This window comes from Medicago sativa, chromosome 4, assembly GCF_051527215.1.
Source record: "Medicago sativa cultivar Bolivia chromosome 4, Bolivia_mono, whole genome shotgun sequence".
NCBI lineage: Eukaryota > Viridiplantae > Streptophyta > Magnoliopsida > Fabales > Fabaceae > Medicago > Medicago sativa.
Genome location: NC_140752.1, coordinates 77,984,398 through 78,007,456, shown reverse-complemented (window position 1 = coordinate 78,007,456; position 23,059 = coordinate 77,984,398). Strand labels below are relative to the sequence as shown.

The window sequence follows — 23,059 nt, the reverse complement described above, 5'->3', positions numbered from 1 at the left end:
GAACTTTCGTGGGAGCCTGCATTATGATGTATCATCACATTAGACTAAGAACAACCATCCAAGTGAGATTGATATTACATCTCCCACCAAAGCCTTAAGACATTAGGTATATGTGTCATCTCATTTATATGTTTCTTCAACATCTACTATCTATGTACATGATCCACCACCAAGACCCACTCCCGCTCCCCCACAATGTTGAATCGGGATATGATACCATCATCAGACCTTTTGGAGAAGCCAACACTGGTGTGGATCAACACATTAAAGAAAGAGAAATCACACAAGTGATAACCTCACATTTTCATCCAAAATTTTAAGGCTTGAGCATATGAATTTTTTTCACTTATTTGTTGATGGACTTTCACTCTGTTATTCAAGGTTCGTCTTTAATTGACACTTGATACATCACAATATTATTTCTTTCAAATATGGCGAAATTCTAGCCCGTGCTTGGCACGGGTGTCCAAACTAGTCAAATATTAATTCTAGACAATGTTTTTGAAATGAGTGAGTGGCTGCGATTAAATTTGCTATTAAAATTACTAGTGCTCATTATGAACATTACACATTTTATCTCTTTTCTTCGAACGAAAAGGGATTTGGATCCTCTCCATTGAAAATTTTCTCAAGTTTTCTCCATTTTCAATCTCCACTATTAAAATACAATAACCACTTATCATTATAATTTAATTATCACTTTCTCTCTCATGATTGATGGTTGAGATTCCACATGAGAAAACTTAAGAGAATTTTCAATGGAGAGAATTCCAATCCAACGAAAAGAAGGGTAATTTATGCTTTTGTTCCCTGGAATATGTCAACATTTTGATTTAAGTCCCTTGAAATCAATTTTTAAGATTTTGTCCATGTAATTTAAAATTTCCAATGTTTTAGTATTTGATGTCATTTTTCCACCCAAATTTGATGGTGTGGCATGCTGACATGAAAGTACACGTTAGTTTTTGGTGCCACATGGCATCGAATTGACACATCATCAATGTTACATAAACATCGAACGGGTGGCTACCACCTGGTAGGTAGGGTTGGGAATAGGCCAGGCCAGGCCAGGCTTTGAAAGGCCTGAGCCTGGCCTACGAAAAATTATACAAGCCTAGGCCTGGCCTATGGCCTATCATAGGCCGTTTTTCCTGGCCTGGCCTGGCCTATTAAAAAGCCTGGCCTGGCCTGAAAGCCTACTTTAAAGCCTATTTAACATTAAGGTCATCAAAGAGTTCATTTTACCAACTAAATAGACAAAACAGGCCTTAAAGCCTACTTAAAAATCTATTTTACTAAAAACAAATTTTAACAACATAAAAGGCTGTTTAAAAGCCTATAACAACAAAACAACAAATCACAATGAATTTAGAGCTAATAATAATAATCTTTCGTTAGTACTCATCAATATTTATCAACCATTTGAGTACAATTCACCAAAAAAATAGAAAATCGTATGATTTCATAAAGTGCTTGATATGAGAAAACAAAAAAAGAAATGAGTGATAGAGTGACACTCATTAGTCATAGACTCATAGTCACATGGTCTTAGTCAAAACTCAAAAGTGTAGCAAAAGTCAGCATGTCAACATATCACTCATAGTCAGCTCCATGTACATAGACCACCAAAATGATATCAAATCTTCAAGGTGTAGCAAAAGTCAGCATAATTCAACATATCACACAAGTCAGCAAGTTGATATCAAATCTTCAAGTTGATTTGTATCTCATCTTTATCAACCTTGGGAACCAAAAGAAAAAAATACTTTAGTTATTGGACTAAACAATACCATATGAATATATGAATAAATATTAGTAAAATATCATGACAAAGAATAACCTTTGATTTGTTCTTCACACCATACTTATGACGGAACCAATCACCACCACAAATGAGAGCTTCAACAGATTCTTCATTTAATCTAGAGCGAAATTCATCGATAACTCTACCTCCAGCACTGAATGTGGACTCAGATGCAACAGTTGAGATTGGAATAGCTAGTATATCAGCAGCCATCTTAGACAAGATCGTATATTTCATGCTGTTGTTCCTCCACCAGTCCAAAGCACTAAAGGATTCAGAGTTAGGAACAACATGAACACCTTGATCAAGATAATCTTGCAATTCTGACTTCGTGGGAGAAATGGCTTCTTGCTCCCGAATGGTTTGTAACATTTCATCAATTCCAGTGGCATTTTTAACATTTGTTTGAGAGGAAGATGGATTATCACAATCCAAATTAACATCAGGCATCAAATAAGACTCTTCCAAAGATAAGGCCACATACTCATCATATAATAATTCCAAGGAACGCCTAACCTTCTCTATATTCTCATCAGAAACTTCCTTGGATTTATATATCTTGGGAAAACATATACAAACACTGTGAAATTTGCACCTAGGATCTAAAACACTAGCTATAGCCATCAACAAATTACAGTCCCCCCAGTATTTGTCAAACTTCTTTTTCATTGGTTTTGCCATTTCTCTCATAAAGAGATCTTCATCTTCATCTGCCATATCAAGTACATGCTTCACCCTCCAGACCTCAGGCAAATACAAATTTGCAGTCGGATACTCACTACCTACATTCAAAATAGTTATATTAAACACTAGTTATATTAAACATTTCTAAGAGTAATAAAGTACAAAAATAGTTATATTAAACACTAGTTACATTAAACATTTCTAAGAGTAATAAAGTACAAAAATTAAATAGTTGAGAAACTACCTGAGATCACATGAGTAGCAGAATTAAACACTTCGAGCAGTTTACACACTTTCTCAACTTTGTCCCATTCTTCAGATGAAGGGGCATGATCATAGTGAGGCTCTTTTTCTTTGTAGACTGAAAATACAATTTTAAATTTCAAAGCGGTTGACAACATATTGAAGATTGAATTCCATCTTGTAGGACAATCGATGACGAGTTTCCTTTCTTTCAAACCTTTTTGCTCAACCAGATCACAAAAGTTCTTTAGCCTTGCATCGTTGTGGTTAACATATTTGACACTCTCTCGAATATTAAAAATGATATCCTTAATTTTACTAAGGCCGTCCTGCACTAACAAATTCAAAATATGCGCACAACACCTAACATGAAACAAATCACCATTAAGGATTAACTTTCTACTCAGCGATATATTATCCCTAAGATATTTCAAGCACAAATCATTGTAAGCAGCATTATCAACAGATACTGTAAATATTTTACTTTCAATCCCCCAAGTTTTCAAACATTTATGAATAGCATCAGCCACGTCAATACCACGTCTTGGTGCAGGCACTTTCACAAAACTCAAAACTCTTTTCTGAAGATTCCATCCCGCATCAATGAAATGTCCTGTGATAACCATATATTCAACTACTTGATGGCTAGATTTCCACATATCTGTTGTTAAACTAATCTTGCTCACACTTTCCAACTGTTTCTTTAAGATTTTTTTTCTCATTCTCGAATAGTTTCAAACAATCACTTCTTGTTGTTTTATGAGTAACCTTGCGAAACTCAGGATTTGAAAATTCAAATGCCCACATCCAAACATCATCCTCAACAACATTAAAAGGATATTCATGAACCATTACAGCAGTTGCAATTATTTCCCTCATCCTTTCATTAGAGTATCCAACACCAGAAGTAAGAAAGGGGTTACCTGAACTCACACGCTTAAATGGAATAGCAGCTTGTCTCTTTTCAGTAGCATCTTGCAATTTCTTGGCTGTGCAACTTAAAAGATGTCGTTTCATTTGACTTGTGCTGGCTCCTACCGTCCCAGTAGTATATTGTGCTTTGCAGTGTTTACAAACAGCTCTAAACACACCTTTAGTAATTTCCTTTTCATCGAAATCTTTCCAAATTACACTTGTTTTTTTCCTCTTTCTCCCAACAATTGGTTCAGCTTGAGTTTCTTCTTCTTGGGTTGCATTTGCTTCTGCTTGAGTTGTGTCTGCTCCTGCTTGAGTTGGTTCTTCATTTGCTTGAGAAGACATTTGCTGTACATGGTAAAAACATTAATGAAAATGTGTTATATTAAGTAGAAAACTATTAATCAATTTTATTAGTTTCTGCTTATTGCCTTGTATATCAGTCTAATGAAAATGATTCAATACAAGGGATTAAAATCACTAAAACAAGACCCATGAATCATCGACCCATGAATAGAAAGAGAGAGAGAGAGAGAGAGAGAGAGAGAGAGAGAGAGAGAGAGAGAGAGAGAGAGAGAGAGAGAGAGAGAGAGAGAGAGAGTCGTTCATCGACCCATGAACAGAGAGAAAGAGGACTCTATACCCTGATGCAATATAAATCGAAACCTTCATTTCTTATTCAGTTTTCACGTTCATTCATTCATCAACGTTTGTTTCAGTGTTCTCAGAAAATCAATATGAGAATTTTAATCCATCGTTATTTTAGTTTTTTAAACGTTTGTTACAGATTAATGAAAAACTATATGAGAATCTGAAATTAATCTAAAAATAGATAGAAAGGGAAATGGAAAATAGAAATATAAGAGAAGCCAAAGGAATAGGATTCAAACCTGATCGATAAGGTAGCAGCAAGCAGCAGCGATTCAACAGGTGATACGGCGGCCGCGACGGTGCTCAAGAGAAGCCAAAGGAATAGGGTTTGTCGTTTCGTTTGTTTGATATGAGTCTGACTTATGTGACTCTCAATAAAAAATTATTTCTATTTATATTGGGATTGATATTTTTTAGCGGCCAATGGGAATTGGGAATGATTTTTTATTGATATATATTATATTATAATAATTAGGCCTATTAGGCTTAACTTATGGTATAAATAGTCCGGCCTATCAGGCTTAACAGGCTTTTTTCAAAGCCTAAGCCTGGCCTGTTTTATTAAATAGGCTTTTTAAAAAGCCTTAGCCTGGCCTTTTTAATAAATAGGCCAGGCCAGGCCAGGTCGTAGGCCCCTGTAGGCCGGCCTAGCCTATTCCCAACCCTACTGGTAGGGATGAAAAACTAAACATAATTATAATGATAAAAATAAAAAACTATTATAGGTGTGAAAATGGAAAATAAAATGGGCACACTCATTGTAGAGTGAATAAATTGGAAATAAACATAATTTTACTCATATCCAAGTGTGCTTCACTTATTTAACACCATGATAAATAGACACATTCATTGTGGAGTGAATAAATTGGATATTTGTATAAAATGGTCGCTGTGACATCCCTCTCTCTCCCATCTCTTCACTTTTTTGTGAGTATCTCTAAATAAATTGTACTAAAATTAATGAGATTTATTTAAATTTAACGATTTAGAGTTTTTTATGGAGCTATTGAGTGATTCTTTTTGAGGTGCTTAGTTAAAGAGATCAGATGCTTATTAAATATTGACATTAAAAAAATTATAAAATTTGTGATGCACATAAACATGTCCCACTTAAACACGCAAAATGAGTGTTTCGTTGTCGATGCTCAATGTGTTTTGCAGAATTAATCGTTTCTAACTAAGTTTACTAAACATGACATACTAGCTTTAACTAAAAAAAATAAGAGGAGTGTTATTTGAACAATCAATTTTGTGACAACTTATTTGACAACCATACTTTAGAAAGGAAAAAGTGGTATTGGCACGGAAACCATAACAATATAGAGATAAAGTAAAAAATAATGTGAGTATGAGAGAGAAAGTTGTTGCAAAAGTTGTCACTAAATGGATGTTCAAATATTATTTCTCAAAAAATAACTTATGTTAAGTTCATATGAAATGACATTTTGTTCTATTGTCGGGTACAAAAATAACATGTGTAGTTTTTTCTTTCTTAAATTCAATGATGTGTAAAAGATGGAGATGAGACACCTAACAATCAAAAGCAACGCTCAAGTTTAAACGGAGAGGATCCTAACTCAAGTATAAGATTATTGAAAATTGCAATATAGAAATTTGGATAATCCACTACCCAACCCAAACTAAAAATTAGTGGGTTTGCCCAAACCGGTTCAATAGTGTAACGGGTGGTTATTTTACCTCATCCAAACCGGAGCACCCTATTGTTTTGGGTCTTGGGTTTGGTCAAACCCAACCCAAACCGGCCCATGCACACCCCTATTTCTGGTTGCTTGTATCTTTTGGTGAAATTCTTGTTGTCTATAAATTTCAACATTTACAATTTATGACAAAATAAAGAAAAAAGTATTCCAACGCTTATATTTTTGTTTGGTACAACTCAATATAAAAAATAAATTTAATTAGTATTCTCTTTAGTTTAGTGTAAAATTGTTTTACAGATGCATCTAATGATGAGTTAATGAATAAAAAAAAACATGAGTTGTCATATTAATTAATTGAAGTGGCAAAACATGCGTAAAAGAATTGTACACTGACATATTATACTAATTAAACTCTATAAAAATTATACAAACTTTTATAGAAATCAAAACCAATATATTTTCTCCATCCATATTTATAAGTACCCATATCCCGAAAGAAAAAGTATCCATTGGAAGGAAAAAAAGTCCCTAATTTTTTTTTTGTTTGTGTTAACCCCTCTGGTTTCGAGGGAAACGAGTCCTAGTTATCTGAAGTTTGATCGCGAGGTAAATAAAAACCGACCAAGAATAGTTTCATTCAAGATCAAATGAACATATCAACATTTCTTAATGTACGAGTACTTAAATATTCACGTTGATCTCAATTATAAATAAAGATTTATTGTTCTTATTAGCATTACTCGGTTGATAGAAACAATACATTGTAATATGTATGTGTTGGAGTTTGAACCATTAACACCCCACTTATTCATTTTATTGAATAAATAATGTATGTGGTCTATATTATAAACCATATACACCACATTCATATACATCATTTATTCAATGATATCATGTATTGTTAGTGACATGTAACTAATGCTAAACAACTACGGTATATATGAGATATGATTGCATTAAGTGAGATTACTACCGTTATTATATTATTAATTGTTAATATTTGATTTGGTCAATGCTAAGCTGATATTCTTTTTTAGGAAAGTAATAAAATTAACTTCTGTTTATATTTTTCACAATAAGCACGAGAGAAAAGTCACATATATATGCTCTAAAACTAGTCTAGATTCAATGTATATAAGCCGGTAATACTGGTTTTGCTCTTACAAATTTTCCTACATTTTTTTTTTGTCACTTTAAAAACAACCTTTTAAACAAGAGAAACGCAAGAAACGAAACAGAGCAACATCAACATGGGAGAAGTTGATCCTGCTTTCGTTCAAGAGCTAGAGCACAGACCAAAACTGTCCATCATTGAAGCCAAAGGAATTCCCGTAATTGACATCTCACCAATACTCCACCATGAAGTTCAAGATCAATCTGCCATTGAAAGCTTAGTGAAGGAAATTGGTAGTGCATGCAAAGAGTGGGGGTTCTTTCAAGTTACAAACCATGGAGTCCCTTTGAGTCTAAGGCAGAGACTTGAGGAAGCTTCTAGATTGTTCTTTGCTCAAAGTTTGGAGGAGAAAAGGAAAGTTGCTAGAGATGAAATCAATCCAACTGGTTATTATGATACAGAGCATACCAAGAATGTTAGAGACTGGAAAGAAGTGTTTGATTTTCTCGCCAACGATCCCACTTTGGTTCCTCTGAATTCTGATGAAAATGATGATCGAGTTATTCAATGGTCTAATCCATCCCCACAATACCCTTCACACTTCAGGGCTATAATTGAAGAGTATAATGAAGAGATGGAAAAGCTGGCCTTCAAGTTGCTTGAGCTAATAGCTCTGAGCTTAGGAGTTGAAGCAAAGAGATTTGAAGAGTTCTTCAAAGATCACACTAGCTTTATTAGATTCAACCATTATCCTCCATGCCCTTACCCTCACTTAGCTCTTGGCGTTGGACGACACAAGGATGCTGGTGCCTTAACTATTCTGGCACAAGATGAGGTTGGAGGACTTGAAGTGAAGCACAAAACATCACAAGAGTGGGTTCTTGTGAAACCTACCTCAGATGCTTACATTATCAACGTTTGTGATATTATTCAGGTAATTTAATTTGGCCTATTTGATATCCATCCCTTCCTTTTTAATTGATGCATTTATACAAAAATGTGTTCAAATTCATAGAAGTTTAATCCTAATTCAATACACCCCCCTTGGTGCACTGGGACGTCCTAACTCCTAAATGCTTTAACGAGAGACTTGGGTTTATTGTTGTAGGTTTGGAGTAATGATGCCTATGAGAGTGTGGAGCATAGAGTAATGGTGAACAAGGAGAAAGAGAGGTTTTCCATTCCATTCTTCTTCAATCCAGGACATGATGCTGAAATCAAGCCTTTGGAGGAGCTTACAAATAAGCAAAACCCTCCAAAATATAAGCCATATAAATGGGGTAAGTTTTTTGTCCACAGATTACACGGCAATTTCAAGAAACAAGATGAGGAGAATCTTCAAATTTATCATTATAAGCTGCCTTAGAGAAAGATAGTTTATTTAATAAATGTATCACTTAGCTCATGTACACACAACCAAAGATTGATCACTGTTTCTGAAATGAGTGAGTGGCTGCAATCAAATTTGCTATTAAAATTACTAGTTTGCATTATGTAAGAATTTTATCTCGGAATAAAAGAAAATTTACAGTTAATACCGTTCATTATGTTTGATCTCAAACATTGAATTGATACTGGCCTTCAAATTTAGTTTTTAACATTTCTGGTTGCTAATATATTTTGGTTTGGTGAGATTCTTGTTGATTCAACGTTTTCAACCTGTCAGCAAAGTTAAACCACGCCCACATACTTGGTATCTGGATTTAGATTCTATGTTTCAAATCTTATCCTTCCTCTGCTTCCAAATGCTCCATGTTGTAATGGTGAAAGTTGCAAGCTGGTTCGGGATCAAATTCTGCATAATGTAGAAATGTTTCTATAATATTAATATAATTTTTTACAATTATGATTCAAATATTCAAATTTGAGCCAAATTAAACTGCAATTTTCGTAATGATAAATGCTATTAAGTTATTTGTTAGATCGATTTTTTCTCATGCACTTAGTTAGGAACTCCAACTTTTTATCTCTTAGCTCAACATAGTTAACAAATTAAACCACATTTAGTTAAATCAGTTCGGATTATTGTTTTTATGAGTTGTTCAAACCTTGTATAATTTTATCTTGGATTTTTTTTTATACCTCAAAATCAATCAAAATCACCACATGAGCGCCCTTTCACATTTTTTCACTACAAATCGACTGCACTTCATTTGTATTATAATTTCAAGCTTATGATTTACTGTCTACAATTTATGTTTAAATACTGCAACATATAGACTACAACATTAGTTCTATACTACAACATTAGTTCTATAGTGTAACCACTTATCACAATTATTATGAGTCGTACTCAATGGGTAAATAATTTTAACAAATGAACAAAAGCAAATGCCAGAAGTACAAGGCTTATGTGTTTGCTTTCAATTCTAGAAAGTTAAAAGTGATTCAAGAGGTTGTAAAATTGATTTTGTGATGTTTGGATAATATAAAGTAGAATTGATTTTACCTGACGCTACAATTTGTAGTTTTTGACTTCTACAATTGATTTTAGCCTTAAATTATGGGTTATGCTAAGACCATGTCCAATGGTTGTGTTGAATGGGACTTTCAACATGTGATGAAGCTCCAATGGGATGTTGAATGGTGTTGAGAGATGATGTGGAGGAGAGAAGTGTTGAACACATTCAACAATGTTTAACCGGCTGCCACAGGGACATGCGAAAGCAAACCGTTGGCCAAGCATGGCGCGTGCTGCAGGAGAGGCGGAGAGAGAAGATTCTTTGTGGATAATGGGTGACACGTGGCTGATTCTGATTGGCTGTCTGGATTTTTATCATCTTAATAATTTCAACTCAATTATTTCACTCGAAATTAATTTTTTTTTTTTACCAAAATTCATGATTTTTTTTCTCTATAAATAGAGACTTTGTTCATTTGATTTGGACACAGAAAAAAAAACCAAGTTTTTGTAACACCCATACTAGACGTATCTAGAAAGTCTAGCATGTGTTTTTATTTAGTACTGGATACATTAAAAATTTACAACAATACAACCACGAATGAATATATATATACAACCAAATGCGTTCGTACACAATAATACAACTCAACTTTTCTAAAGTATAATAGATGCATCCTTGAATATCCACATTGTCCTGCAGCGGTACGAACGAACACTTGTCGCAACATCCATTCGGCTACTAGCTTGCTAATCCAACCTGTTTATCTGAAACAAATAAGGATTGGGATGAGACATAATGTCTCAGTGAGTTCCCCTAAATCCTAGGCTATAGGCAACCTCAAGGGGAAACCTACGGTCGCCACGTGTCTACATTACAACCTGACGGTTGATTATACGTGTGTGGGAACTTGCATACTTAGACGGTCGTGCATACTAGGGCCGTCATAGTCTTATCTCACGTGTTATAGGCTTCACTTCCTATACGTGTCATGGCGGTCAAGGGGAATCTAAAACCGCAATGCCAAGAATACGCTCTACGTATCAAGGCCTAAACATACTATAATCATGACACAATTTCTAAACCGGACGGTTAGGGGAAACCTAAGACCGTCATCGGCATATCTTTCTCTATTTGCTCTAATGCATAATACGATGTTTCTAACAACGTATCTTATCTTGCTATCATACTAGTTTCTACGATCTACGTCTATGTTCTACTATTCTTGACGATCTACATCAAGGCTCTACTAATTCTTGACGATCTACGTCAAGGCTCTATGACATGACATAATATATCTAATAAATATGCACAGTCAGATTCATTCATAAAGTTAGCGTTTAACAATCAAACATTATCTGAGTTCATTTTACGGAAAGCCCCAAGTGGAGTAACCTCGAGCGCAATCCCTATCTATTCGATGGAAACCTATCTAAGGTATAACCAACGGCACTCCTGCAGTGACGTGCGGGATCCTTACGGCTAACCCCGTTTCTCCTAATGGAAACCTCTTGAACCAACCTAGTGTGGACACAAGAGACACGACCACTACCTCTTACTTACTAAGTGACATGCGGGTTCCTTACGGCTAACCCCGTTTCACCTAATGGAAACCTCTTGAACCAACCTAGTGTGGTCACAAGAGACATGGCACCTTAACTTAAAAGTCTTGGTCTAAATATATGCATGAGTATTAAATCTATACTAGCTATCTCTTTTACCCCGGATGTCTATACGATCCGACTAGAGGTAAACTATGTGCTTGCTTAACCTTCTATGTGAAGTGATATCTAATCAATTCACGTCTTGCCATACTCGTATGACACTTAGCTCTTATGCGAAGATAATATTCTATATCACTTCGCATCTATTCAAACATACTACTCATGTCTAGCATTCTATTCTCTTCTAACTATTCTAGTTCTTGACAAGCTATGTCAAGGCTCTACTTTCATCCCATGCCTAGTTCTTTGCTACCCGAATAATTCGGCTAAAACTCTCTTGAGCCATCCTTGTAATACATGCTAAGATTGCCATGATTAATGATGCAAGGATCAATTGACGATGCGTGCAAAGTTTCATTAATTACTAGAGACCGAAAATGCCATAAACCCAAGTTTCAAGCCGTTTATAAATTCTATGATTTGATAAAGCCAAACTTGTTCCAGTAGAAAAATAAGTGAAAACAGTGAAAGAACACTTCGAAACGATCGCTACGGACCCCCACACGACTGCCCCCAAGCACCCGAACGCAGAACAACGCGGAGGTTGTCCTGTCTGGGGCGCCTGGCGCCAGGAGTGGGGCGCCTAGCGCTGGATCCCTGTGTGTGGGCGCCTAGCGCCCTTGTACAGGCGCAGCGCTGCGATTGTTGCGTTTTCGGTGTTTTTGGCTACGGGTTTTCGCCATTTTCGACCCAAAACTCGTCCAATTCGACCCTGTAATGCATCAAACTCATACAACAACATGTATAGCATCATTTAAACATAACTCATGGCAATTTTTAACATATAATCAACTAGAATTGGCTTGGGGTACTAAAGTTTCATAAAAAACTAAACTTAACATAAATCATTATCCTTCACAAGATTAAACAATCCCCAAAGGTGAGTAATCTATCTATGGAACTCACCTAGATAGGATTGCACTTGATTTCCAAAGCCTCCAAGTCCTAAGCTTCAAGAATGCCAAAACCCTTGCTCTTGGTTCAACACAAATCCATGGCTTTAGCTCATCAATCCCACTTCCTCCATCTTTCTCTTTGTTTATTGATCATAAAGAACCACATCATGCACAAAATCATGCTTCTACTTCCATCATAACCAATACCCTAACCTCTTGCGGTTCTCTTGGACAAAAGAAAGAGTAGTGGTAACAATCCAAACCAAGCTTCCATTCTTCACTATGATCTTAAAGAATCCTTGCTCAAGTATGTATAAAGATGGAATCAAATTCTTGGATGGCAAGGAGAAGAGAGGAGGGCGTGAAAGAGGAGAGAAGGAGGAGAAGAATTTCTTGCCAAAACCTAGAGAGAGAATGAAGAGTGGAAAGTGAGATATTTTGAGCCAAAATCAAATAAATATCTCTTAAACGTGCAATTACTAAATTGCCCTTGCTCCAAGCGTGTTTAATACGACACTGATACTTAACTCGTATTAAGCTGACATCCCATAAAATATTTCCATCACACTTATTTTCCATGAACTTAATTCCTCTGGCACGATCGACTGGTAATATTCTGATACTGACAGGCGGGATATTACACTCTACCCCCCTTAAAGAAATTTCGTCCTCGAAATTTAGAAATCATCTACCAATCGCTGCGACTAAAACCTGCCTTCTTTGGTTTCAGTTATACTAAATCTGATCAAACTCGGTTCGAAGAGTTTTGAAGCATACTTTCCTTATCAATACATGTAATTCTTCCTCTTTCTTATTCTGCATATGATTGAATATGGTCTCTTCAATCTTACCATCTTTATCAAAATCACAGAACAGTCTGAGAACATAGTGATTAAAACTAACCTTTGTTATAGGAGGATTGCTTGTCTCGGATCTATTCCTTCTCTGCGTAGCATGAACTCTGCATCTAAGTAAGTTTTCTCTATCTGAATCACTCAGGATTTGCCTTTAAACTGGAGTTCTACTGATATCCAGGTTTGCCCTGCAGTGCTTACGTGTATCTAACACATCTTGTCATGCATACATTTTATCACACGTAGATAATCTTTCTTGCCGCACTTTGCGACTTTTGCCTCTTACTTTGTTACTCATCTTGATGATTCGGCAAATCTATCATCTCTTTTCGGAGTCTTAAAAAATCTTTCTATCTTTCCTGTACTGCAATTCATGGGTAACTTGTCTAGCTTGGCATGAAGAAGTGAAATCAACTACACTGATTCATCTGACAATCTATTAACCTGTCTGGTGGTTCACATGCTCTTGAAACTTTCTACTAAGTCCATTTGCACTTGCATTGGACACTCAAAGCACAAATCCGTGCATCCCGTATGACTTGAGTATCACATGGGTATTGTCATTCATTCATAAAACTTTACCTTCTAGTATTGGCATACTTTCTAGCGCCATTGCTTGTTAGTTATTAACGATACTCACTCTAGCTTTTGTTTCTAAGAGTTTCTAAACTTTGGTACATAGGTTCTTGGAACGAATAGATACATGACTAGAAAAATATCATTTTAAAACTGAGTATGTACTAGTACTGCAGAACCACAGGACAAGTCTCTATATCTGAAAAAGGTTTTATGACTCTCCTTCACACTTGTCTCTAACAAGCTGGTCCTGAAGTCTGTACGTCTTAAGTGAGCTTACTCGCTTATGACGTATCTCATCAGTCTTAACAATGTGAAATTTCATGTTTTTTTTTTTAAACATCGTTCCTAAGTTCCTTAATACCGACCTTATCTTTAAAAGTTATAAAATCGTGGCTTGACACCATTCTAGAAAGTATCGTTTTCAATTAACAAGCATGGTATAAGAGGGTATGCACTTCGTCAGGCATAACTCATCAATATAACATATACTCCTTCTGACTAACCAACAGCTCTTCTACGAATTAGACATCACCAAAAGGCAACTTGATTAATTCACCTGTGTTAACTCTAGTCTTTCTCATCTTACTTGAGTGAAGATACTTTCTTTAAACTTTTACTTTAATCATTACTGGCTGCATAACCATCTATACTTACTTAACATAACGAGAACTCCTCGTTTTCCACATAATACTTCTCACTGAAATGGTATCTCTATTTCGAACATCGTTTTTTTTCCACAAGGATTCTTACTACAAAATTCCATGTTCCATGGCTACTGTTCGCAACTTAATTAATTAATTAACTTCCGTTGCGCTACTCTGATTCCCATCGATTGCCATCAACCATTACTCTGATCCGTCGAGATGAATAACCTTTATTCTTCTTCTATTATTACATTAATGTCTGCTTGAACTCTGCTCAATACTTCTATGTTGCATGCTACTCTGCAACCTCGCTCTACTCTTTGCTGGTAAGATTGAATCTCAAGGAAACTTACCTCTGGACATATCAATGTCACACTCACTCTTATTCCTGAGCAACTTAACTCAAGGAGCACACCTTTGCTATTACATAACTACTATTCCACGAAATGCTCTTACAACCTCTCATGGTAGACTAATCTTGCATTCGGACATACTTCCTTATGCATCTAACATTGTAGCTTCATATCTCGCATACTATGTTTTGCTCAATCCTTCCTATGCTTGCTCGTTAATTTTTCTTTCTAATAAAATTTCGTAAATTAGCACACGGGTCATTGACGTTGATGATTTATAACTATATATAAAACATATACTGAATCTAGGTCCCAGTCGTTACTCTAAAATCCCAGGACGAGTTGATAACACGTATGTGTCATCAAATCTTAGCCCTAGTGAGTTTGGCCCAAACTACGCGAGTCGTAACAAACCGGTACCTACAAAATTTCATTTTGAATTTCAAAAATGTCAACTTCAATCACCCATATGCGTATGTCTTTCTAAAATCATGTAAACTTTACAACTTAGCATCCTAACGAGCCTTCGCAAGTTCATCAAGCAAAACATAGATTCGAGGGGTACTCTTAACTCTGCGAAATTCAAAATCCTCGTGATTTCATATGACTTTGCACCATTTAACTTCTTGCCTCATGATTTCACATATGTGACTTCCATTCTAGATATTGGTGCCTCTAAACTCTTGGTCTAAACTCATTCTTATCTCTTGACAGATTAACTTCCAAAGTCACAAACCGAATCGATTTTCATTGATGGTTGCCCATGCCTTTTTCCTCTTTGAAAACTTTAGGGGGTGATATGCATTCGTCACTCGATATAAAAAAAAACAATTTCTCATTGCATAAAAGTTGGTGAAGACAACTCTCCAATAGTCACTGCATTCCCTAGAGACGAATTGAAAATTTTTTCGCTCCGGGTTCGCTATTAATGAGTTTCTTCAGCTCAATTTTTTCAAAACATACTTTGCATAAATTTTTATTTCTCAAGTAAATCAATGCACATCAGTCATTCCCAACATCTAAAATATCCTACTGCATATGCATGGCAAGCATCAACCTAATTCAATACAATTCTCGGCACTTTAGAAATTAATGCCTCATTCCTGATAACATAAAACTTTCACTGAATCCTTTTCTACTACGAGTAGCTTACTTCCCTACGTTACCGCTTAACGTAGCTTCCCGAACACTAGAACCTTGTTCACTTTGAACATTCAAGTCCATAATCTCAATAACATAACGCTAATCCTGAGTCTACTAATCCCGTCAACCTACGTCGACTGCTATCTGTCTTGTAGCCTCGCGCTTACGTTCTGGAGTACAATTCCGTACTAACTACGACCCTTACTGAAGCTTCAGGTCCTGCTAAGATATTTCTGTATTCTTCACTTACGGGTATACGAAGTATCATTAACAACTTACCCAACGCTGTCTAAACGTCCTTTCTTAACATTTCCTTACATTCCTGGAGGATTCATACTTCTACTTGCTTAGTTCACCGACCACCTACTGGCACGATTAACTTCTTACTAATACTCATTCTGAGTTCTTGCTTCTAAGTTCACACTTTCCGGTGCATCTTCTTCACATACTTCGTCCCCCCAGGGTCCTATTCAGCTCTCAGGCATCCATTCTAATCGTCGATTGCTAAATTGAGTTGATCAAGCTCAACTAACAACAACAACTAGAACATTTACCTGGAACCCAATGGTCCCACTACCTTTGTTGTAACTTAATGACCCAAGGCACGATCTGAATCGACCTGCTCTGATACCAAATGTAACACCCATACTAGACGTATCTAGAAAGTCTAGCATGTGTTTTTATTTAGTACTGGATACATTAAAAATTTACAACAATACAACCACGAATGAATATATATATACAACCAAATGCGTTCGTACACAATAATACAACTCAACTTTTCTAAAGTATAATAGATGCATCCTTGAATATCCACATTGTCCTGCAGCGGTACGAACGAACACTTGTCGCAACATCCATTCGGCTACTAGCTTGCTAATCCAACCTGTTTATCTGAAACAAATAAGGATTGGGATGAGACATAATGTCTCAGTGAGTTCCCCTAAATCCTAGGCAATAGGCAACCTCAAGGGGAAACCTACGGTCGCCACGTGTCTACATTACAACCTGACGGTTGATTATACGTGTGTGGGAACTTGCATACTTAGACGGTCGTGCATACTAGGGCCGTCATAGTCTTATCTCACGTGTTATAGGCTTCACTTCCTATACGTGTCATGGCGGTCAAGGGGAATCTAAAACCGCAATGCCAAGAATACGCTCTACGTATCAAGGCCTAAACATACTATAATCATGACACAATTTCTAAACCGGACGGTTAGGGGAAACCTAAGACCGTCATCGGCATATCTTTCTCTATTTGCTCTAATGCATAATACGATGTTTCTAACAACGTATCTTATCTTGCTATCATACTAGTTTCTACGATCTACGTCTATGTTCTACTATTCTTGACGATCTACATCAAGGCTCTACTAATTCTTGACGATCTACGTCAAGGCTCTATGACATGACATAATATATCTAATAAATATGCACAGTCAGATTCATTCATAAAGTTAGCGTTTAACAATCAAACATTATCTGAGTTCATTTTACGGAAAGCCCCAAGTGGAGTAACCTCGAGCGCAATCCCTATCTATCCGATGGAAACCTATCTAAGGTATAACCAACGGCACTCCTGCAGTGACGTGCGGGATCCTTACGGCTAACCCCGTTTCTCCTAATGGAAACCTCTTGAACCAACCTAGTGTGGACACAAGAGACACGACCACTACCTCTTACTTACTAAGTGACATGCGGGTTCCTTACGGCTAACCCCGTTTCACCTAATGGAAACCTCTTGAACCAACCTAGTGTGGTCACAAGAGACATGGCACCTTAACTTAAAAGTCTTGGTCTAAATATATGCATGAGTATTAAATCTATACTAGCTATCTCTTTTACCCCGGATGTCTATACGATCCGACTAGAGGTAAACTATGTGCTTGCTTAACCTTCTATGTGAAGTGATATCTAATCAATTCACGTCTTGCCATACTCGTATGACACTTAGCTCTTATGCGAAGATAATATTCTATATCACTTCGCATCTATTCAAACATACTACTCATGTCTAGAATTCTATTCTCTTCTAACTATTCTAGTTCTTGACAAGCTATGTCAAGGCTCTACTTTCATCCCATGCCTAGTTCTTTGCTACCCGAATAATTCGGCTAAAACTCTCTTGAGCCATCCTTGTAATACATGCTAAGATTGCCATGATTAATGATGCAAGGATCAATTGACGATGCGTGCAAAGTTTCATTAATTACTAGAGACCGAAAATGCCATAAACCCAAGTTTCAAGCCGTTTATAAATTCTATGATTTGATAAAGCCAAACTTGTTCCAGTAGAAAAATAAGTGAAAATAGTGAAAGAACACTTCGAAACGATCGCTACGGACCCCCACACGACTGCCCCCAAGCACCCGAACGCAGAACAACGCGGAGGTTGTCCTGTCTGGGGCGCCTGGCGCCAGGAGTGGGGCGCCTAGCGCTGGCTCCCTGTGTGTGGGCGCCTAGCGCCCTTGTACAGGCGCAGCGCTGCGATTGTTGCGTTTTCGGCTACGGGTTTTCGCCATTTTCGACCCAAAACTCGTCCAATTCGACCCTGTAATGCATCAAACTCATACAACAACATGTATAGCATCATTTAAACATAACTCATGGCAATTTTTAACATATAATCAACTAGAATTGGCTTGGGGTACTAAAGTTTCATAAAAAACTAAACTTAACATAAATCATTACCCTTCACAAGATTAAACAATCCCCAAAGGTGAGTAATCTATCTATGGAACTCACCTAGATAGGATTGCACTTGATTTCCAAAGCCTCCAAGTCCTAAGCTTCAAGAATGCCAAAACCCTTGCTCTTGGTTCAACACAAATCCATGGCTTTAGCTCATCAATCCCACTTCCTCCATCTTTCTCTTTGTTTATTGATCATAAAGAACCACATCATGCATAAAATCATGCTTCTACTTCCATCATAACCAATACCCTAACCTCTTGAGGTTCTCTTGGACAAAAGAAAGAGTAGTGGTAACAATCCAAACCAAGCTTCCATTCTTCACTATGATCTTAAAGAATCCTTGCTCAAGTATGTATAAAGATGGAATCAAATTCTTGGATGGCAAGGAGAAGAGAGGAGGGCGTGAAAGAGGAGAGAAGGAGGAGAAGAATTTCTTGCCAAAACCTAGAGAGAGAATGAAGAGTGGAAAGTGAGATATTTTGAGCCAAAATCAAATAAATATCTCTTAAACGTGCAATTACTAAATTGCCCTTGCTCCAAGCGTGTTTAATACGACACTGATACTTAACTCGTATTAAGCTGACATCCCATAAAATATTTCCATCACACTTATTTTCCATGAACTTAATTCCTCTGGCACGATCGACTGGTAATATTCTGATACTGACAGGCGGGATATTACAGTTTTTCACTATCTTAATCTTATTATTATCTTTCTATTAGCAAACCAAGTGAAATTTTAATCTTATTTTTAGTGAAATGGATCCCAATAATAACCATTTCCACACCCAAAATTATTCTACTTACCCATTTAACCACGAAAATCCCAACAATTATCCAAATCCAAATCAATTTTTCAACCAACGTCCTCAAAACATACCTCAAAACATACCTAATTTTGGTTTTACACCAAATTTCAACCAGTCATCCTCTGTTCCAAACTTTCATGCATATTATGGATCTATGATGAGATATCCATCTCAAACACCCCCGTTTAATGGTTATATGCCAATGGAGAATGAAAATTTTCCCAGTGTTGGTGCATCTCAATATCCTGAATTTTCAACACAAATAACTCCTGGTGGCATGACAGTTGCTAATGAAGTCAGTCCAAATCCAGAAGATTCAACTCCTAAAAGCAAGAAAAGTAAGGAACCAGGATGGAACACTCAACAAAATTTGGTGCTAATTAGTGCATGGATTAAATATGGAACAAGCAGTGTTGTCTGAAGAAACTAGAGAGGAGAAACATATTGAGGTAAAATTGCTGAGTATTATAATGAGTATTACTCATTCGATTCTCTCCGCGATCTAGTTGCATGCCGAAACCGTTTTAATTATATGAGCAAAGTAATAAATAAATGGATTGGTGCTTATGAAAGCGCTAAGCGTTTGCAAGGAAGCGGTTGGTCGGAAGATGATGTTTTGGCAAAAGAGCAGGAATTATTTGCATGTGGGAAGAATGTTCAATTTACTTTAAAGGAAGAATGACACGCTCTCCGTGATCAACCACGTTATGGTAGTCAAATGGGAGGAAATGTTGGGTCAGGAAGTAGTGGATCTAAGAGATCTCACGAGGACTCTGTAGGATCTAGTGCTCGTCCAATGGGTAGGGAGGTAGCTAAAAAAAAGGTAAAAAGAAAAGCAAGGAGGCCTTGGAGGAGGTGGAAAAGGAGTGGGTTGAATTCAAAGAAATCAAGGTGCAAGAGATTGAACAATTGAAAGAGTTCACCTTGGTGCAACATGAGAAAAACAGATTGAAGAAAATGAAACTGTATGTAAAGTTAAGTTCCGAAGAGCATCTCGATGACCGGAAAAAAGAGCTGTTGGAAAACTTGGAGCGTGAGCTGTTTGGAAATTAATTTCAGTCAAATATTTGTTTGTATTCGGTCAAAATTGTCAGTGTTGTCTAGTCCCCAGTGTTTGCTTTAATAATTGTCAGTGTTGTCTAATCCTCAGTAATTGCTTTATCCCCATTGATAGTCCCCAGTGTTGTCTAGTCCCACGTGACTTATTTCCATTACTATTTGCTTTAATAATTATGCCCACTGTGTGCCCATTATTTCACATACTATTTGCTTTAATAACTATGTCCACTGTGTGTCCATTATTTCACATACTATCTTCTTTAATAATTATCTCCACTGTTTGCTTTAATACAATACAATAACTTATTTCAAATCCGTCAATGTCCACCACACAATGTACTTAGATATAGGGACTCATATCTACTTCCAATTTCACAAATCTCATTCATATCTACTTCCAATTTCACAAATCTCATTCATATCTACTTCCAATATCACAAAAAACTATTCAATCTGCTTCCAAAAAAACTGTCAATGGACCCTTTTGATATCGAAGCCTACTTCCAAAAACGTGATATTGAAGACACTTATATCGTCAACCGATTTATTCAGCGTCGAAAAAAATTAGAGGAAGGTAGTACATCTCGTACTAGAAAATATTTCAATAGAGATCATGCAGCGGCAAACCAAAGACTAATTGACGACTACTTTGCCAATGATCCTACATATGACGATGCAATGTTTCGTCGTCGGTACCGGATGCAAAAACATGTTTTCCTTCGAATCGTTAGAGACCTTTCAAGTAGCGATAACTACTTCACCCAGCGAGTTGATGTAGCCAATAAAGAAGGTATATCACCGTTAGCAAAATGTACCACAACAATGCGAATGTTAGCATATGGTGTGGCAGCAGATGCGGTCGATGAATACATCAAAATAGGAAGTAGTACAACATTGGAGTACTTACTTAAATTCTGCAAAGGAATCATATGATTGTATGAGTAAGTGTACTTGAGAGCACCAACCCAAGATGACCTGCAAAGAATACTACTCCATCCGTTTCAAAATGAGTGTCACTTTAGCCAAAAAAAATTGTTTCAAAATGAATGTCGTTTTACATTTCCAATACAACTTTAATTTTTTTCTTCCAACTTTACCTTTCAAACTTTTCTCTCACACAATTTTCAATGCAACTTTAAGTTTGTCTTTTTCTAATAAAGTAAGGACAGTTTAGTAAAAGCGTTATATCCAATGATTATTTCATTCCATTTCTTAATCTGTGTGTCAAAGCCTAAAGCGACACTCATTTTGAAACGGAGGGAGTACATGTTAGTGAAATACGGGGGTTCCCAGGGATGATCGGGGGTATTGACTGCATGCACTGGGAGTGGAAAAATTGTCCTAAAGCATGGGAAAGTCAATTTACCAGGGGGGATAAGGGAACCGCCACAGTTATTCTTGAAGCAGTTGCATCTCATGATCTATGGATCTGGCATGCCTTTTTTGGATGTCCGGAAACGTTGAACGATATAAACGTTCTAGACCGGTCACCAGTGTTTGATGATGTGGAACAGGGAAAGGCTCCAATGGTGAATTACTTTGTGAATCAACGTCCCTATAATATGACATATTATCTAGCTGATTGTATCTACCCTTCTTATCCAACTTTCGTCAAATCAATTAGACTTCTTCAAAGTGAATCCGGTAAGTTATTTGCAAAACATCAGGAGGGATGTCGGAAGGACATTGAACGTGCTTTTGGAGTGCTTCAAGCTCGATTTAAAATCATCCGTGAACCAGCTCACTTGTGGGACATAGCCGATTTGGGTATCATTATGAGGTCATGCATCATATTACATAATATGATTGTTGAGGATGAACGAGATACATATGCTCAACGTTGGACAGATTTTGAGCAACCTGGGGGAAGTGTTACCAGCTTTTGCAAATCATGTGCGTGCTAGATCCGAGTTGCATGATCCAGATGTTCATCACGAATTGCAAGCGGATCTAGTGAAACACATATGGACAAAGTTTGGAATGTATCGTGATTGAAGATGATTTGTATCGTACTAAATAAATTACTTGTGTGTTGTATGCTTAGTTTGTTGTATTGCATTTTAAGTTATTTGTGTGCCGCGTGTTTGGTTTGTTGTATTGCATTTTAAGTTAAGAAAATAAAAATAAATTATTTTACAAAATTTTGTTTTTCCAAAAAAAAACTAAAAAATAAATAGTTACTTGTATTATTTTAATTTAATTATAATCGATAATTTTATGTAATTATAAAAACAAAAATTAAATAAGAATAAGAAATAAAAAGTGGTGGGGTAGAGTGTTGAAAGAAAAACCATTGGAGAGAGTAAAAGTTGAATGAGTGTGGAATAAGAGAGAGAAAATGATGTGGAGTGTTGAGAATTGAAAAAGTGGGTGTTGAAAGAGAAAACCATTGGAGATGGTCTAAGAAGTGACCTTAAGACACTAGCTAAGAAGTCAAAAATAGAAATAAATTGTAAATTTGAGATAGAAATGATTCATTTTTAAAGTTTCAAGATGTTGAATACACAATTCCCAAGACAAACTTTCTCTTTTAAACTTTTTAACAAGTGCCCTTAGGTCAACACTTGTTAGTATTTCCTTAAATTTATTGTTAAATTCACTTTTACATAAATACATACAAATATCAATCATTTTGCTTTTATACAAAATCAAATATACAAATCGAACACTTAAATGATATGATAAGAGATATCTTTCCTCTTAAATAAAGATCCCGAAAGTTCGAATCCAATTATACGCAAAAAATACTTACTTTTTTTTTATATATACAAGAGGGTATTGATTAAAAAAAGTACAAAGCTATGAATAGTTTTGATTCAATGAATTT

The 23,059-nt window shown here is 36.3% G+C and overlaps 2 protein-coding genes, 1 long non-coding RNA gene and 2 pseudogenes across 4 annotated transcripts; 3 read left to right on the top strand and 2 right to left on the bottom strand.

The window, feature by feature from the left end:
- Window positions 1-507: 507 nt before the first annotated feature.
- LOC146932183 (fe(II)/2-oxoglutarate-dependent dioxygenase 4-like) lies at window positions 508-8,616 on the top strand. The gene is made up of 3 exons (XM_085703818.1): window positions 508-1,040; window positions 4,972-8,006; window positions 8,181-8,616. Exons 2-3 carry the CDS (start codon window positions 7,209-7,211, stop codon window positions 8,436-8,438), a joined length of 1,056 nt encoding a protein of 351 aa, XP_085559944.1. The 5' UTR covers window positions 508-1,040; window positions 4,972-7,208; the 3' UTR covers window positions 8,439-8,616.
- Window positions 1,368-4,694, bottom strand: LOC146932184 (zinc finger BED domain-containing protein RICESLEEPER 2-like; annotated as a pseudogene). Its single transcript, XR_015006971.1, has 4 exons — window positions 4,537-4,694; window positions 2,733-3,994; window positions 1,841-2,586; window positions 1,368-1,741 (listed from the first exon to the last, which is right to left on the bottom strand). The product of XR_015006971.1 is annotated as a zinc finger BED domain-containing protein RICESLEEPER 2-like (transcript).
- A 1,451-nt stretch (window positions 8,617-10,067) lies between the features above and the next one.
- Window positions 10,068-19,037, bottom strand: LOC146932182 (uncharacterized). The gene is made up of 3 exons (XR_015006972.1): window positions 18,416-19,037; window positions 12,105-16,561; window positions 10,068-10,241 (listed from the first exon to the last, which is right to left on the bottom strand). It is a non-coding gene; the product is annotated as an uncharacterized LOC146932182 (long non-coding RNA).
- Window positions 19,038-19,123: 86 nt separating this feature from the next.
- LOC146932181 (uncharacterized) lies at window positions 19,124-19,594 on the top strand. Its single transcript, XM_085707732.1, has one exon. The coding sequence runs from the start codon at window positions 19,124-19,126 to the stop codon at window positions 19,592-19,594; it is 471 nt and encodes a 156-aa protein (XP_085563858.1).
- Window positions 19,595-20,706: 1,112 nt separating this feature from the next.
- On the top strand, window positions 20,707-22,227 carry LOC146932180 (uncharacterized; annotated as a pseudogene).
- The last annotated feature ends 832 nt before the right edge of the window (window positions 22,228-23,059 follow it).